Here is a 15,842-nt window from a genome sequence, read left to right on the forward strand (position 1 = left end):
TGGACACACAGCAGCTGGGGCGGCAGCAGGTTGTCCTGCAGCAGGTGGTCTGGCAGCACTGGGGTCTGCAGCAGCTGGACACACAGCAGCTGGGGCGGCAGCAGGTTGTCCTGCAGCAGGTGGTCTGGCAGCACTGGGGTCTGCAGCAGCTGGACACACAGCAGCTGGGGCGGCAGCAGGTGGTCCTGCAGCAGGTGGTCTGGCAGCAGCTGGGGCGGCAGCAGTTCTCTAGGCCACAGCCCTGGTCAGAGCACACAGAGCCACAACAGGAGTTGACCATGGTGTCAGAGGGTGGAGGTTTCGGGTGGGTTTCCAGGAAGGAGCGTTTGGAAGGTTTGGAAGTCTCCTTGCCCCAGATCCTCTTTTATACCCTGCTAAGGGCTGATGTCATCAGATGCAGCACTCTTTCCTTATTATTGTTTGTCCTGTTAAGTAGGCAATTATCAAATTAGGCAAGTTTGTTTTTCTGCTTAAATTTGTCAACATGGAGAAAAGCATTATTTCCTGCCCCTGGTGTGTTAGGATTCCACAGGTCATCTCTTCTTGAACAATCTGAAAAAAGTAGATCTGAATTGTTGTCACTACACACACAGAAAAGAATAACTATGTGAGGCGATAAGGTATTAACTAACTTGGTTGTGATAATCATTTCGCAATATATACATATCAAGGCATCACATTGTACACTTGATATATATAAAATTCTAATTGCCAACTACACCTCAATAAAGCCTCTTGCTGTAGCTTCCTCCTTGAACTGCCATGTGACATCTGCCTGTAGGTACCACGTGCTGCAGCCTCATTTTCCTTAATCCATTATGTCTGACCTTGGGTGATTTTAATTCTTCTAGGCCCATAATTTTCTTTTGGTGACTCAGGAGGAGAAAGCTGTGCTTTAATCTCATGGCATGTTTGTTATAGATCAAGTGGGCAATGAAGGTTTGAATGTGAAACAGGTGACTGGTGGCATGAAAACACAAATACTGTTAGGATATATTCCTTGCCACCTTCCATACAATGAATCATGACCCATTTTCTAGACGTTCTGATGGGGAAAGCAGAATTCTTTTAAGGTGGACACCTAAGTCATGAATTATTGATGCTTCTTTTTCTTGAGAAACAGCATTCCAAAACTCAGTTTCAGGGCCTTTAGGGGAAATTGGCTATAGAGATCAGCTATACTAAAAGGTTCAGGTCCCTCTGCTCTCTGCTCTGAGGGGCTGATTTTCCTTCTGACTTTTCCTTCCTGTCTCTCTGGCTTTAACAGTCACATTGAGTCATCTCCTCTATTTCTAAGGTTTACTTGCCAACCTAAGGTAAAGGACCCAGTGTCCTTGCTATATATATATACACACACACACTATATATATAAATATACACACATATCTACACACACATACACACACATATATATGTTTATATATACATGTATGTATATATATATTTATATATACACATACACACACATACATACACATTATGTCTCACCTTGGGTGATTTTAATTCTTCTAGGCCCATAATTTTCTTTTGAAAATTACAGGTTTGGGGGAATATATATATTCCCCCAAAGGACCTTAGGAATATATATGTATGTATGTGTGTGTGTGTGTGTATATATATATATATATAGAGAGAGAGAGAGAGAGAGAGAGAGAGAACTTTATACATAGGTAATATAGGAATATATATATTATATATTTATGAATATATAATATATATAATATATAATACATTATATGTAATACATATTCTTCATATATGTTTGTATTTAATAATATGTATATATAATATATACAATAACATATTTAGGAATATATATATTTATATATATATATTTACATTTATCTCCTAAGGCCCTTTACCTTAGGAATATTATACACACACACACACACACACACACTCTCCCCCAAACCTGGGTGTTAAGGAAACCCAAGGAAGAAGGCAGAAACTTCCTGTCTTTGTGCCATATTCTTCCAATTATGTATCACCCTCCAATTTAGGATGCTCTTGGGTTAGCCATTTCCGTTTGGACTGGTCTCTCTGAGGATACTATGGACACACCAACTCTGCTGAGGGTCTTTCCATAAAACTTGCTCATCAAATATTTGGGGGTCATGAAGGTAAGAAAAAGTGAATATAGGTACCTTTTTGAGTACCTATATGATGCTCAAAGAAAATACCAAATGGCAGAACCATGGTTCCAAAACTACAGAAATACTCTCACAGGGAATCAGACCTAAAAAGATGAAATATCAGAACCAATCATAGATCAAATGAGTGGTTATTAATGCAGCATAGCAAAAGAGATTGAGGAGGAGTGAATATATCTAAATTTATTGGGAGTATTTATTTAACTATGCACACACCGTAAGGTTGTGTCCACTCTTAGCATCCCTTCACCAGACAAAATATTACAGGTTGAGGACATCTTATTTGAAAATCCAAAATCCGAAATGCTCCAAAACCGAAAACTTTTTGAGTACCTATATGATGCTCAAAGAAAATGCCCAATAGAACATTTAGGATTTCAGGTTTCTGCTTTAGGGATGCTCAACAAGTATAATGTGAATATTCCAACTCTGAAAAAACATGAAATTTGAAACACTTCTGGTGCCAAGCATTTCAGATATGAAGTACTCAACCTGGATCACCACAATGAGCCCTATTACTCCAGGCATGCAGTAGAAAGACAGGTTGAGAATTTCTCGTCCAGAAACAACCACTGTATGTGTATGAGAAGACCTTGAAGCAGTTTATGATGAGGACTACTTAGGTGTTTCACACTCTAGTAACCTCAGTATTAGTTCACACTTACTGCCAACCACTTACTGCCACTAATGCTGTGTTAACTCCTGCATGCAAACTTGAAACATTCATGAAAGTGGAACATTTACTAAGGTAGATGAGGCATTTCTAATCTTCCCAGAGTGTTCAGAACACATCTGGAAAATGCATTTCAATCCAGGCTAGAAGGATAAAGATAAATTGGGGTTTATGAAAAGCAAAGTTGCTGTGAGGGTGGCATTATGATCAATGAGGAACTGGAAATGCTTTGGAAATTTAACCTAAAAAGGAGAAAAGTGGAGCAAAGCAATGGCAGTGCAGCCTGAAGGGGCTCTGTATGAGAATGGACTTCCTCAGATGGCTGCCATGGGTTGATATAGGATAGGGAAGATAGGATGTTCCTAGGGAGAAACAAAATCTGACTCACCATGAGGAAAGTGCTTTATGAAATGGGCTGCCTCTAGAGATAATCAGGGGAGGGGTTTCAGTGTGAGCTGGTGTTGCTGACTGGTAGATGGAGGGAATTGGATGAAATTACTTTGAGCTTCCCTCTCTGCACTCAGGTGCATGTAAGTCTAATAAATGGAATACGATGTTGTTATATTGTTAACCAGTTTCTACTGCTGCCCTGTTCCTGATTTCCAGGATTACACAACCAGGATAACAATCTGGCTCCTGAATGCCCCTGCTTCAGCACTGGCTGGTGTTCTGAGCCTGTACTGGCTCTGATGTACCCAGACACAGCATCGTATTGAGGTCCTGAGCCTTTTTCCCCAGTCAGAGTGAACAGAAGCAGGTTCCAAGCTGTTATGGGGTTAAAACTGTGGTGAGCCCCTTTATGGTGTATGAGAACAACTCTAAGATTTCCTCGAGACCTTGTATTATGGGAAAAGAATCACACCCTTGAGGAACCCTGATGACTGGTGCCTACTGATGACTCAGTGGAGGTGACTCTTATTTACATTAATTGACAATTTTTTTTCTTTGTGAGTGTTTTTTGCTTAATGTAAGTTTGCATTATGTTTAGAAATCTCTCATGATTTCTTCTAGTACTTTAGCACTTTCATTTTTCCCCAGCTTTATTGATGTGTAGTTGGCAATTAGAATTTTATATATATCAAGTGTACAATGTGATGCCTTGATATGTATATATTGTGAGATGATTATCACAACCAAGTTAGTTAATACCTTATCACCTCACATAGTTATTCTTTTCTGTGTGTGTAGTGACAACAATTAAGATCTACTTTTTCAGGAAATTTCAAGTACTCAATACAGTATTTTTAACTGTAATCACCATGCTAGTTACTAGATCCCTAGAACTTAGTACCAATGTCAGACTTTGGGATTCAACATGTACTATGGTCCTATGAGAAGTGACCACTGGGGAAAACCGGATGAAGGGTACAGGGAACTTTTTCTTATTCAACTTCATGTTAATCTACAGTTATTTCAAAACAAAAAGTAAAAAAAAAAAATACAACAGAGGCTAATTGGTACTAAAAGAGAGCATGCTTTTATTTGTCAATCAGGCACCTTTATCTCATTGACATTTTATGATTACCTTCATGTGTTTTTGAGTTATTATGATCCTTTCTTAAGAGAAAAGTAATCCTAGGTTGACAGAGTTTAAATACCATGTCTGAGATCATAGTTGGTATGCAGTACAGTTAGAATTCAGCCTCAACTCTGTATAATTCTCAAGTCCACAGAATATACTCTATACTGAGCTGTTTCTATTTAAATTAGTTTAAATCACATCATGGGATGTAGTTTATTGAAGACAATTTTTTTGTGCTGGCAGTTATATTCCACAGCTTTCATGTTATATGTGTTAGGTTCAAAAATGTCTCTTAAATTCTTCTCCTGTTTCTACTGTGAGACTGAATTCTGGCTTGGATAATATCTAATTGGAGAATGCCAATTGAATGTTTTAATTATGAGGGTGTTTGACAACATGTACTCTTGTGTTGTGCAGAAAATAGACAGAAATATACATATACCATTATATTAATAACAAATGAAAAGAGATGAGCATTTTTGGTGCTTTTGAATACTATGAAGTTTTATTGAGGAAAATCAAACAATTCCACGTGAAAATTGATTCCACAGAAAACATTAGGAAGAAACATCTAGAAGGGTACCATTTGAAGATTTATGTGTGTTGAATTAGAATGAAGAATTCTAAAACGTGTGATGTGGAATTTGACTGTAAATTCGGATTCAATAGTAATAAAAACTTCTATAAAAGAGAATACATACTAATGAAGTATTTTCCAAATCAGTTCATGCCTCTGTTTTCATGACATCAGGAAGTCCACATGTTCTCTGAATAGATACTCTGTCTGAACTGAAGGATGAGAGCAAGAAGGTGTACAAATCCAGAGCAGGTTCACTCAGCAGCAAGAACTGCCACAGCAGATGGGGCGGAAGCAGGTTGTTCTACAGCAGGTGGTCTGGCAGCGGGAGGGGCAGCAGCAGCTGGACACACAGCAGCTGGGATGACAGCAGCTAGAAATGCAGCACGCTGGGCGGCAGCAGGAGGGCTGGCAGCACTGGGGCCTGTAGCAGCTAGAGATACAGCAGCTGGGGCGGCAGCAGGTGGTCTGGCAGCAGCTGGGTTTGCAGCAGCTGGAGATACAGCAGGAAGGCCTGCAGCAACTGGAAATGCAGCAGCTGGGGCGGCAGCAGGTGGTCCTGCAGCAGGTGGTCTGGCAGCAGCTGGGTTTGCAGCAACTGGAGATACAGCAGGAAGGCCTGCAGCAGCTGGGGCGGCAGCAGGTGGTCTGGCAGCAGCTGGGTTTGCAGCAGCTGGAGATACAGCAGGAAGGCCTGCAGCAACTGGAAATGCAGCAGCTGGGGCGGCAGCAGGTGGTCCTGCAGCAGGTGGTCTGGCAGCAGCTGGGGCGGCAGCAGCTCTCCTGGCAGAGACCTTGACCACAGCTCTGGTCAGAGCAGACAGAGCCACAACAGGAGCTGACCATGGTGTCAGAGGGTGGAGGTTCTGGGTGGGTTTCCAGGAGAATGAGGTTCTGGAATTTAGAAGTCTCCTTGAGCCTCTTATATACTGCCCCAGTTTCCTGTTGTCACTATATTTTTCTTGTTTTGTTTATTTAATTGCTAAATAATTATCAGATTACACATTAATGTTTGCCCATTTAGTGGTTTAAAATCGTTGGGAAGAAAATATTCTTGTCCAGATGTAATAAGATCTATACCATCTACTTTTCCTTGATTCTCACCTTGATGGCATCTTCTAGACCAAATTATCTTCCTCTTCCTCCACACAGGGCTATCAGGTGATACTTTGCATTTGGAATTACATTTCTCACTCTCTTCCTGTACCCAGTACCAGAATGAGATTTAGTTAGTTACATTACCAATTATTCATTTCTTCCAATGACCAAAGGAGAGGAAAGCCCTTCTACTCAGTGTGGCATCTGGCCTGGGACAAGAAGAAAAGGTCCTATTTTGTGTGTCATTTTTGAGCAATGAGGGAAGGGGTAGCTCTTCCTCTATGTGACCTTGGTAGCCTCTACACCACTGGAATGGATTTCCCTGGATGTTTCAAACATGTTCAAACAGGACATTGGGTCCTGTCCTATATCCTTAAATCCTGGTAGGCTACTTATCTGGATAGCTGGTGTTACTAAAAGGTTACAGTTTCTTTAGATCCCGCTTTGCTGTCTTACAGGTTTGTGTCATGTCTCTCCAGCTGGTCTTTTGGACTCTAAAAGACATAGCCTTATTTTTATTCCTCATCTCATTTTTAATTTTGAATATTTTTCAGTACAGCAAAAATGTTGAATGATCAGAATCTGTGTCTTATCAGAATTGAGTTCCCGTGCTTGGAAATTACAAAACTCATTTTTTCGATCAATCTGAAAGTCAGAAGACTTTGGCAAATTCCAGCTTACTGAATTAAGATTTTGCCTTATCCCCTAGTTAGTAGTGGACAAACTCAGGCATGCCTCAGAGTCATCTGGATGGCTTGTCAAAACACAGATTGCGAGGCCTACTCTCACGGTTTCTGATTGCTGGGGAGAGACTTAGTTGTAACAAGTGCCCAGATGATGTAGATGCTGAAGGTTTAATGGCCACACACAGACACCTCCTGCTTTATTCTGTTCATTCAAGCTTTACAGAAGCACCTGGCTCAAGGTCCTGCCTTGTTTATAAAACAGAGGCATTAAATGGATAATCTGAGAGACACAAGTTGCCAGCCATTGGGATTACAAATTTGATGTAGATTATCCTTCAGGGGAGTTCACAGTTTACTGGAAGGAACACACACACACACACACATACACACACACACACACAGTATTATACTGTGATAAAGTAACATCAAAGCAGCTCATCATAGATTAATTAAAAGAATCGCACTTAAAACAAATTAGCAAACTTGACAATTTGGTGGATTAATTCATAAATAAGTATTTTAATTTTGTTTGTATCTAGTTTTATGATATTGTAAAATTGACATACACTGAAGTGAACAAATCCCAAATGTACTATTTGATGAGTTTTGATAAATGGGTACATCCATGTAACCTCCACACCTATCAAGATAGAGAATGATATCATTTGGCTGTGTCCCCACCCAAATCTCATCTTGAATTATAGCTCCCGTACCCCCCACGTGTCATGGTGTCGTGGTGTCATGGGAGGGACCCGGTGGGAGGTAATTGAATCAAGGGGGCTGATTTTTCCCATGCTGTTCTCATAATAGTGAATAAGCCTTATGAGATCTGATGGTTTTATAAAGACCAGTTCCCCTGCACATGCTCTTTTGTCTTCTGCCATGTAAGAGGTGCCTTTGCTCCTCCTTCACCTTCTGCCATGATTGTGAGGCCTCCCCTGCCATGTGGAACTGTGAGTCTTTTTTAGAGACTCACAATTAAACCTCTTTTTCTTTATAATTTACCCAGTCTCTGGTATTTCTTCATGCAGTATGAAAATGGATGAATACAGAGAACATTTTCATTATACTAGAAAGTTCCTAAATGTCACTTCAGTAAACTCATCACTTCACAGAGGCAGCCATATGGGGAAATTATTAGCCATGTTCTAATAATTTTTCCACCATAGGTTAGTTTTGATTTGAACATTCAAACAAATGATATATAGCATAATTGTTTTTTCTGTCTGTCGTCTTTGCCTTGGTATGTGGCTGTGAGAGTTGCAATGTTGATGCATGCGTCACTAGTCCATTCAGAGCTATACTAATAACTGCCAGGGCTTCATTTTAACTATACCAACCAATGTCAAGGTAGGGTGACCAACTGTTTCTGATTTCCCAGTCTGAGGGCATTCCCTGAACTCAGGGCTCTCATTGCTAGAACTAGGAAGTCCGAAGAAGAAAGAGACAGGTTGTTAACTCTATGATAGCATCCTTAAATGTCTTAATTAAGATCATTAAAGACCAAGCACCTTGCAATATTTCTATCACATTAACTTGTTTAGCAAACACTTGATTTACAAGTCTTTACTTTATGGGCTGTGTTTGCAAAGCTGGAGAACATGAAAGATTGAAACAAAATTGTACTGTGAAGCCACACGGCATCCTGAAGAGGGAGGTGTTCATTTGATTTGCCGTATATCAGGGACTGAGGAAAAATTAAAAACATAAAAGAAAAAGGTTTTGATTATGAGGGGAGAGGTTCCTATATAAATTTATGGAGATTAAGAAAACTCTATTGCCACAGCTACAAAGGCAGGTACATTCTGAATGTAGGGAAATGTATGGAGAATCACAACCCCTCATCCAGGGCTTCTACAAGTTGGCTGAATATTAGAGTCACTCGGAGAGTGTTTAAAAACTACTGATGCCTGACTCTTGCTCGGAAAAATTCTGACTTAAATGTTGTGGGTTATGGCCTGGGCACCAGAATTTTTCGAGTTTCTCAGGTAAAGGGCAGCCAAGCTTGAGACCCATCTGCTTAAACTGTCTGTATGACATACATTGTCTCATATTCAATTGGGAACAGAAGCAACTAAAATAATTAAAATACAATTGGTAGTATCTATGTAGTAGAGAAAATGATACTGGATTTTAAACACTGAATTTGGAGTATTGTAAACTAAAACACTGATAATTATCTTTGCTCTTTTAGATGACTCTAATACCAAAACTGACAGTCCCACATGGATGATAATGGAGCAATAGGGCATGAACCACCATGGGAAATTCCTATAGACAGCACACTGGATTTTTACAAAATGAGCCTCAAAAGCAGGCGGGATGTCTGTCACTGTATGTATTTGCTGCTAAATTCTACTCAACGTCTGGTGAAACACACTTGATATTAACTTGAGGACCACACACACAAGTTATGCCAAGTCTATCTAAACTGTCCTTCTTTTATTATATAGACTAGTAGAAGGAGTGTAAGTTTTTCTTTCATATACCTTTTTAAATTTTAAACTAATTTTATGATTGTCTTTTTAGAGGTTCATGATAAAAGACCTCACTTAGGTAAACATCAAGGAAATTAGAATGAAGTGAACCTAACTGATATTTGCAATCAACACTGAAGAACATGTGTTGTGTTTACCCCGCAACCTGGACACATCGCATTAACATACCCTTTAAAGAATGACATGGGAAATGGGTTTCTCTTGTCAGGTGTCACATCTATTATGTTAGTACTCTGACATTTTTGGAATGAAAACCTAGTATGTATTTTGGAGATAAAATGTAATTTCATTAGGTGAATTACTATGACTTAGTTATAAGACCGTGAAATACGTAGAGAGGCCTACAAAAGGCACGTCTAATTGATAGATAAATTACCATATTTCCAATTCAATTAAGTTCCTATTAATAATAAAAATCAAACTGTATTAAAATATTTAAGAATAAGCATTAAACAATGCTACTACTCTTGGTATGAAGTGGTATGTGTAATCAGAGCAATATTTAAAATAATATGAATACTCATATGCCATTCAGTAAATCTCTTTGTTCTAAACTGTCTTCAGTCACTGCTTTATCTTGACTTTTAAAACTTAAATAGGATATTTCAGTTCACCTTGGATTTTAAAAAAACTTTTTAAGTGAAAAACACATATATGCTAAAAATGTATAACATATATACATTAATTAATTAATAATTGATGTAACTGATAATTATTAAGCAAGCATGTATGTACCCAAAGCCTTCATCAAGAAATAGAATCTTGTCATCCATAAGAGGTGCTCCTATATGTCTTTTCTTGACTGTATCTCCCTCCCTCCATTCTAGAAGTAATCACTATTCTGATTTTAAATCTTTCTACTGTATTTTTTATAGTTTTTCAACCTAGATATGCGTCCCTAAAAATACAGTTTATTTTCCCACATTTTAAAATTTAATCTAAATGAAATCATAGTATGTGTATTTTGTGTTTTGATTATCTTGGTCAATATTGTGTAAGAGCTGGGGCAGCAGCCTCTAAGTTAGCCCCATTATTTCTGCCTCCTGGTGCTCACGGTCTTAAGTAATTCCAACCCTTTGAGTAACTTACTTCTAACCAACATCATATGATACATTGAATGATTAAGTTATTATACAAAAGATTGTCACTTTCTTCTTGTTGGCCAGCTCTGGTTTGCTCTCACGCTGTCTCTCATTGGGTTTGATGAAGCCAGCTGCTATAAGAGACAGAGATCCACGTGGTAACAACTTGAAGACAGCCCCCATCCTCAGCCCACAAGGAACTGAGGCTCCCTCTAATTGTCCTTGGGAGCTGAATCCTGTCAACAACCATTTAGTGAGCCTGGATGCAGCTGCTTCCTAGTTGAGGCTTTAGATGAGACTCTAGTGACAGTGAACACCTTGATTACAGACTTGGAAAACACTATGATGCAGATAACATAGGTAAGGCATGCCTGAATTCTTGATCCACAGAAAGTGTGAGATAATGTGTGTTGTTTTAAGCTGTTAAGTTGTGAAGCGATAATATAAGGCAACAGTAGATAACTAGTATAGATTTATCTGATAACGCACAGCCCGTGGAAGAAGAGGAAGGGATCAAAAGGTGCAGAGAAGGGAGGCTGAGGCGGGCGGATCACGTGGTCAGGAGATTGCGACCATCCTGGCTAACATGGTGAAACCCCAACTCTACTAAAAATACAAAAAGTTAGCCAGGCGTGGTGGCATGCGCCTGTAGTCCCGGCTACTCCAGAGGCTGAGGCAGGAGAATTGCTTGAACCCGGGAGGCAGAGATTGCAGTGAGCCGAGATCTCGCCACTGCACTCCAGCCTGGGAGACAGAGCAAGGCTCCGTCTCAAAAAAAAAAAAAAAAGTACAGAGAAGTGGAAATATTAAAATTGCTCTGGTCTTAAGGCCAAGCAGCTGACTATGTTTCTGGGGTGAGTCTTGGAGACACTCTGTTTACAAAAGCAGTAAGGAATGAGCAGGTAAGAGAGCCACCAACATCAATGAGAAATTTAGTGGTGCCTATTCCATAAAGTCAGCATTTGTGATAAAAAGTTTTGTTATAGAACTAAGCTTCCCAGGAGTAATGGGGATGATAAGATCCCAGAATAGCAAAGCCAGGAGGTAGCATTTAACTTTAAGAATTAGTGTAGGTACAATTATATGATATGCGGCAAGTGAGGAATGGAAAACTAGGCAGAGTGATCTGTGACTTACAGAGATCTGTAGTTATGGACAGTAGAACATAGTGGTACTCAGAATAGGACATAGGTGGCCAAAAAGGCATAGGAATAACTTTAGACTCTGTGGATCAATATCTATGTCTATATCCATATCTATATCTGTGTCTATAGCTAGCTACATCTATATCTATATAATCTACATCTACAGTTGACCCTTGAACAATGTGGGTTTGAGCAACATGGGTTCACTTATACATGGATTTTCTTCTGCCTCTGCCACTTCTGAGACAGCAACACCAGCCCCTCCTCCTCTTCCTCTTCCTCTCAGCCTAATCAACATGAAGATGACCAAGAAAAAGACCTTATGATGATCCACTTCCACTTAATAAACAGTAAATATATTTTCTCCTTCTTGTGATATTCCTAATAACATTTTCTCTTCTCTAACTTACAGTAATATAAGAATACAGAATACGATACATATAACACATAAAATGTGTGTTGATTGTTTATGTTTTCATTAAGGCTCTGGTCAACAATAGGCTATTAGTAACTGAGTTTTGGGAAAGTCAAAGTTATTCTTTAATTTCTGGCTGCACAGGGTATTGGCACCACTAACACTTGTCTCATTTGAGGGCCAACTGTATATCTGTATCTCCACTTGTGTATATGTATATTTCAAGAGCTTAAGATTAAACAAGCAAAAAGATAAGTTGCTCCAATGGAAATTCATAATCCTTCACCCAGTTTCCAGATGTGAGTTGATTATTGGACCTAGAATGTATCAACTGAAGGAGAAGCCAGTCCTCCCAAAAACAGGGTCACAGCAAATATTAGCCTCACTAGTCCTTTCCCGTAAATACCCACAGCCATCTTCTCAGGGGAAAGTGGAATCCCCATACATTTGGATCCTGTTCGATACCAGATCTGAGTTGACATTGACAGTTGGAAACCCAAAATGTGAACACAAGCCCCATTAGGATCTCATAATGATGGTCAATAAATGGAGTCTTGATTATGGAAAATAAATGGAGTCTTGATCCGGGTTAGTCTTACAGTAGTTTCACAGGGTGCACAGACCCCTATGTGGTCATTTACCCAGTTCTCCAATGTAGAGTTCACCAATAACATTCCTTGACCTATGGAGTAAGAATTGTTACAATAGGAAAGGCCCATTGGGAGCTTGTGACATTGCTTGGGACCTCTCACACATTCTCCACGCAAGCGAGTGGATAGAAGCAAGAAATTAGAGACATATTCAAGACTTACAAATGTAGGAGAGGTGAGTACCACCTTCATATGATTCACTAGTTCAGACCCAACAAAAACTACATAGATCATGGAAGATGACAGTGGATGAACACAAACTCTGTCAAATACAAATCTAATTACAGCCAATGTGATTGATGCATGTAGAATCATTTCTGGGACAAATGAACACAGTCTCTAGTATGGGGTGTATGGCAACCAAACTGGCAAATGCATCCTTTTCAATAACCACCAGGAAGCAGCATCAGAAGTGAATCCATTTCACCTGGAACAGACAGTGGTGTTAACACTCTGTGCTGAACCAGGGATATGGTAATTCTCCTGATCTTTGTCACAGTATAGTCTCAAAAGATCTAGGCATTGTGAACATCCTACAATACAGCATACTGATCCACAATATTGATAATGTCATGTGAATCAGACTCGATGAACACAAAACGTGAATACTGTGGAGACCTTGCTAAGATCCATGTGCTCTAGAAGAGAAGAGACAAGGATTCCAGAGGCTGCCACACTGGTAATATTTTTAAGCGTCCTGTCTAGAGCATACCAGGACACCACTGCTGAATATCCAACCTGCCAGCAAAAGAGTGGCCCTGAGTCCCTTGCAAGGTACCATCCTATGAGGGGATCAGCCAGTTACTTGCTGCTGATGGAATTGACATACAGTCAGGCGATGGGCTTGCATTTTCTGTTTGCATTGCCTCAGCCAGCACCGTTATATGGGGGCCCAAGAGAACTTGATGTGGCAGTGTGGAATCCTACCTAACTTCACCTTTGACTGATCAACCCCATATGGAGCACAAGGTGTGTGGCAGTGGGCAGGTAACTGTAGATACCCTGTTATGCACAGTATACTTTATGCTGCACCATCCAGAAACAGCTGAACGAATAGTGTGATGCAACCACCTCTTGAAGCCATAATGGAGGTCTCAGCTTGGAGATGACACCCTGTGAGGTGGAGCGCTGTTCTTCAGGATGCAGTAAGAATTATTACACCAATCACCATCACATGGTACTGTGTCCACAACAGGTAAAATACATTAATACAGAAAACCAAAGTGTGGACAGAGGAGTTGCTCACTCACCTTCATGCCTTGTGAGCCACGTGAGGGAATTTGTGCTCCCTCCCAAATAACTGTAAGTTTTATGGAGAGGTCCTGGCTCCAAGAGGGGAGGAGCCACCTCCAGGGGGCATAGTAAGGATTTGGTTGGAATTAAAGCTATGGTTGTCACCTTATCACTTTGGCCGGAGAAAAGCACATAAAGAAAAGAGCTATTCCCACAGGCAACTGGCCTCATCATCATGAGGAAGTAGGACTGCCGCTATGCCAATGGGGATGGGGAGGAATATATTTAGCACTTAAGTGATCCCCTGGGGCATGCTTGGTGCTTCTACTTCCAGCCTTGACTGCAAATGAACAAGTTCAAGGGCTCAAGCCTGATAAGGACACAGTAACCAAGGATCAGAGCTCTCAGGATGAGGACTCAGGTTACCCTACCAAGCAAGTGACGTAGACCAGAAGTGGGGGTGCCCATGACCCCTCCTATCATACGTTTCTCTAGAAACTGTGACCAACCAGTTGGAGTGAGCCTAAAGAGAGAAATAGCTGGAGCTGAGCAGTGCCAGAGGTGGACTACAGGGCTCCCTATCCTGATCCCATTTGCCAGAAAGATGCCCCCATCCCCAAGCTAGTGTAAGTAGGATAGCCAGCGGCTCCCTGTGTTCACCTGCAGGCTTCTCCAGGTAGTTGTCCTCAGCTTACAGGAGCCACCTCATCTGGAGGATTCTGCCCTCTCTGCATCCTCTTCCTCTCCCACAGGGTGGCCCATAGCTAGTGGTAACTGATGTAGGATTGCAAAGTTCCAACCACCTTACCTCTCAGAAAGATGGGTCTGTAATACCATTCACTCTCTAGAGCTTCCTGTGGGGTCAAATGACAATAAAATCCCTTTGGGCCTAGCCTCTTCTACAATCCTATTCTGTTTCTGACAGTTCCTTGCTCATTTCTCCTGAGAGCGTTTTCTTATAAAAATCACTCGTGCAAACATCCCTGTTTTAGGTCTTTATTTGGTGCCTCTAACTTAGCAGCATGGCTCAGGGTGAAACCTTTTTCAATACAGCCTTTTTTAGGATAAGAATCACCAACACGGTGATTGTGTCCTACCCCTCAGATAAAATGATGTGGAAGAAAAAAAATCAAAGACAACTAGTTTAAAAGCAAATGTGCATATTGAAATTAAAACTTTAAAAATCAAAATGCTTAAGAGAAGACCAAAAAAGTAAACGAACAAATAATAGGAAAAAATTGTAATGTGCAAAAATTTAAAAGAAAAAAAAAACAGCAAAATGTTCAGAGGTGTCCATTCAGGTGACAATAAACTCAAGAGTTGACCAAAATCTGTGGTAACCATTCATATTGTACAAAAACATTTTGAAGGACACTGATACTGAGATTAGGAATACTGCTGTTTTAGACTGTGTGCCCTCTAGAGCAAACCCACAAAAGAGGATCTGAGAACATGTGGTATATTTGGACGATTAACCCAAGAGACACTGGAGGAAGCTTGAAGAATGACCCTGGGAAGGAGGGAAAGTCATTATAGAGTGAGTTCATGATCAGAATGTTCCTGTAGGCATCTGGAATAAATCCCACTGAGGACCTTTGGAAGACTGGTTTGACATACCCCCCACTGGAGGGAAACAAGCCAAGGCATATATTACCAACTCCCACTCATTCTCTGAGTGCTGTTCCTAGAGGCTTTAAGTCTCTAGCCCAGAGTTTGCTCCTTTATCCAGAGAAAGTCCTCAGGTAGAGAGTTCCAGGTGCCTGCTCTAAGGAACCATTTTGCTATATTTGAATGGAGAGTGCTGATAGGATAAAGGTGGAGCCCCTGATATCATCTGCTGTGGTCCTCTCCCTCTGCAAGGAAGAACATCAGAAAATTTGACAGGTAAGGATGAGAATTCAAGAAGGAAAAATAATGAGACACAATGCCCATATATTATTTGTATGCCTCAAAAAATAAAATTTATTTAAGATAGAGGAATAGCTCCATGTGATAAATTATGGTAGAGAGCAAATATTTCAATTCAGGGAACATGGGGTTGACATATTTCAGAGAAAATTCAAACTTGTATTCATTTGGTAGAGGGTAGCAACATAATGTTGGGTGAGCATAT

At 40.3% G+C, this 15,842-nt stretch overlaps 2 protein-coding genes across 2 annotated transcripts in view; both read right to left on the reverse strand.

Annotated features, from left to right (window-relative positions):
- The window catches only part of LOC116475355 (keratin-associated protein 4-4-like), a 958-nt gene extending 678 nt beyond the window's left edge, over positions 1-280 (reverse strand). The window contains exon 1 of the mRNA XM_032164713.1: positions 10-280. Coding sequence (XP_032020604.1) covers positions 10-280 — 271 coding nt within the window. The remainder of the gene's footprint in view (positions 1-9) is intronic.
- A 4,548-nt stretch (positions 281-4,828) lies between these two features.
- Positions 4,829-5,817, reverse strand: LOC116474791 (keratin-associated protein 4-3). The gene has a single exon (XM_032163561.2). The coding sequence runs from the start codon at positions 5,766-5,768 to the stop codon at positions 5,181-5,183; it is 588 nt and encodes a 195-aa protein (XP_032019452.1). The 5' UTR covers positions 5,769-5,817; the 3' UTR covers positions 4,829-5,180.
- Between the last annotated feature and the right edge of the window lie 10,025 nt (positions 5,818-15,842).

This window comes from Hylobates moloch, unplaced genomic scaffold (assembly GCF_009828535.3).
Source record: "Hylobates moloch isolate HMO894 unplaced genomic scaffold, HMol_V3 SCAFFOLD_10, whole genome shotgun sequence".
Classification (NCBI taxonomy): Eukaryota; Metazoa; Chordata; class Mammalia; order Primates; family Hylobatidae; genus Hylobates; species Hylobates moloch.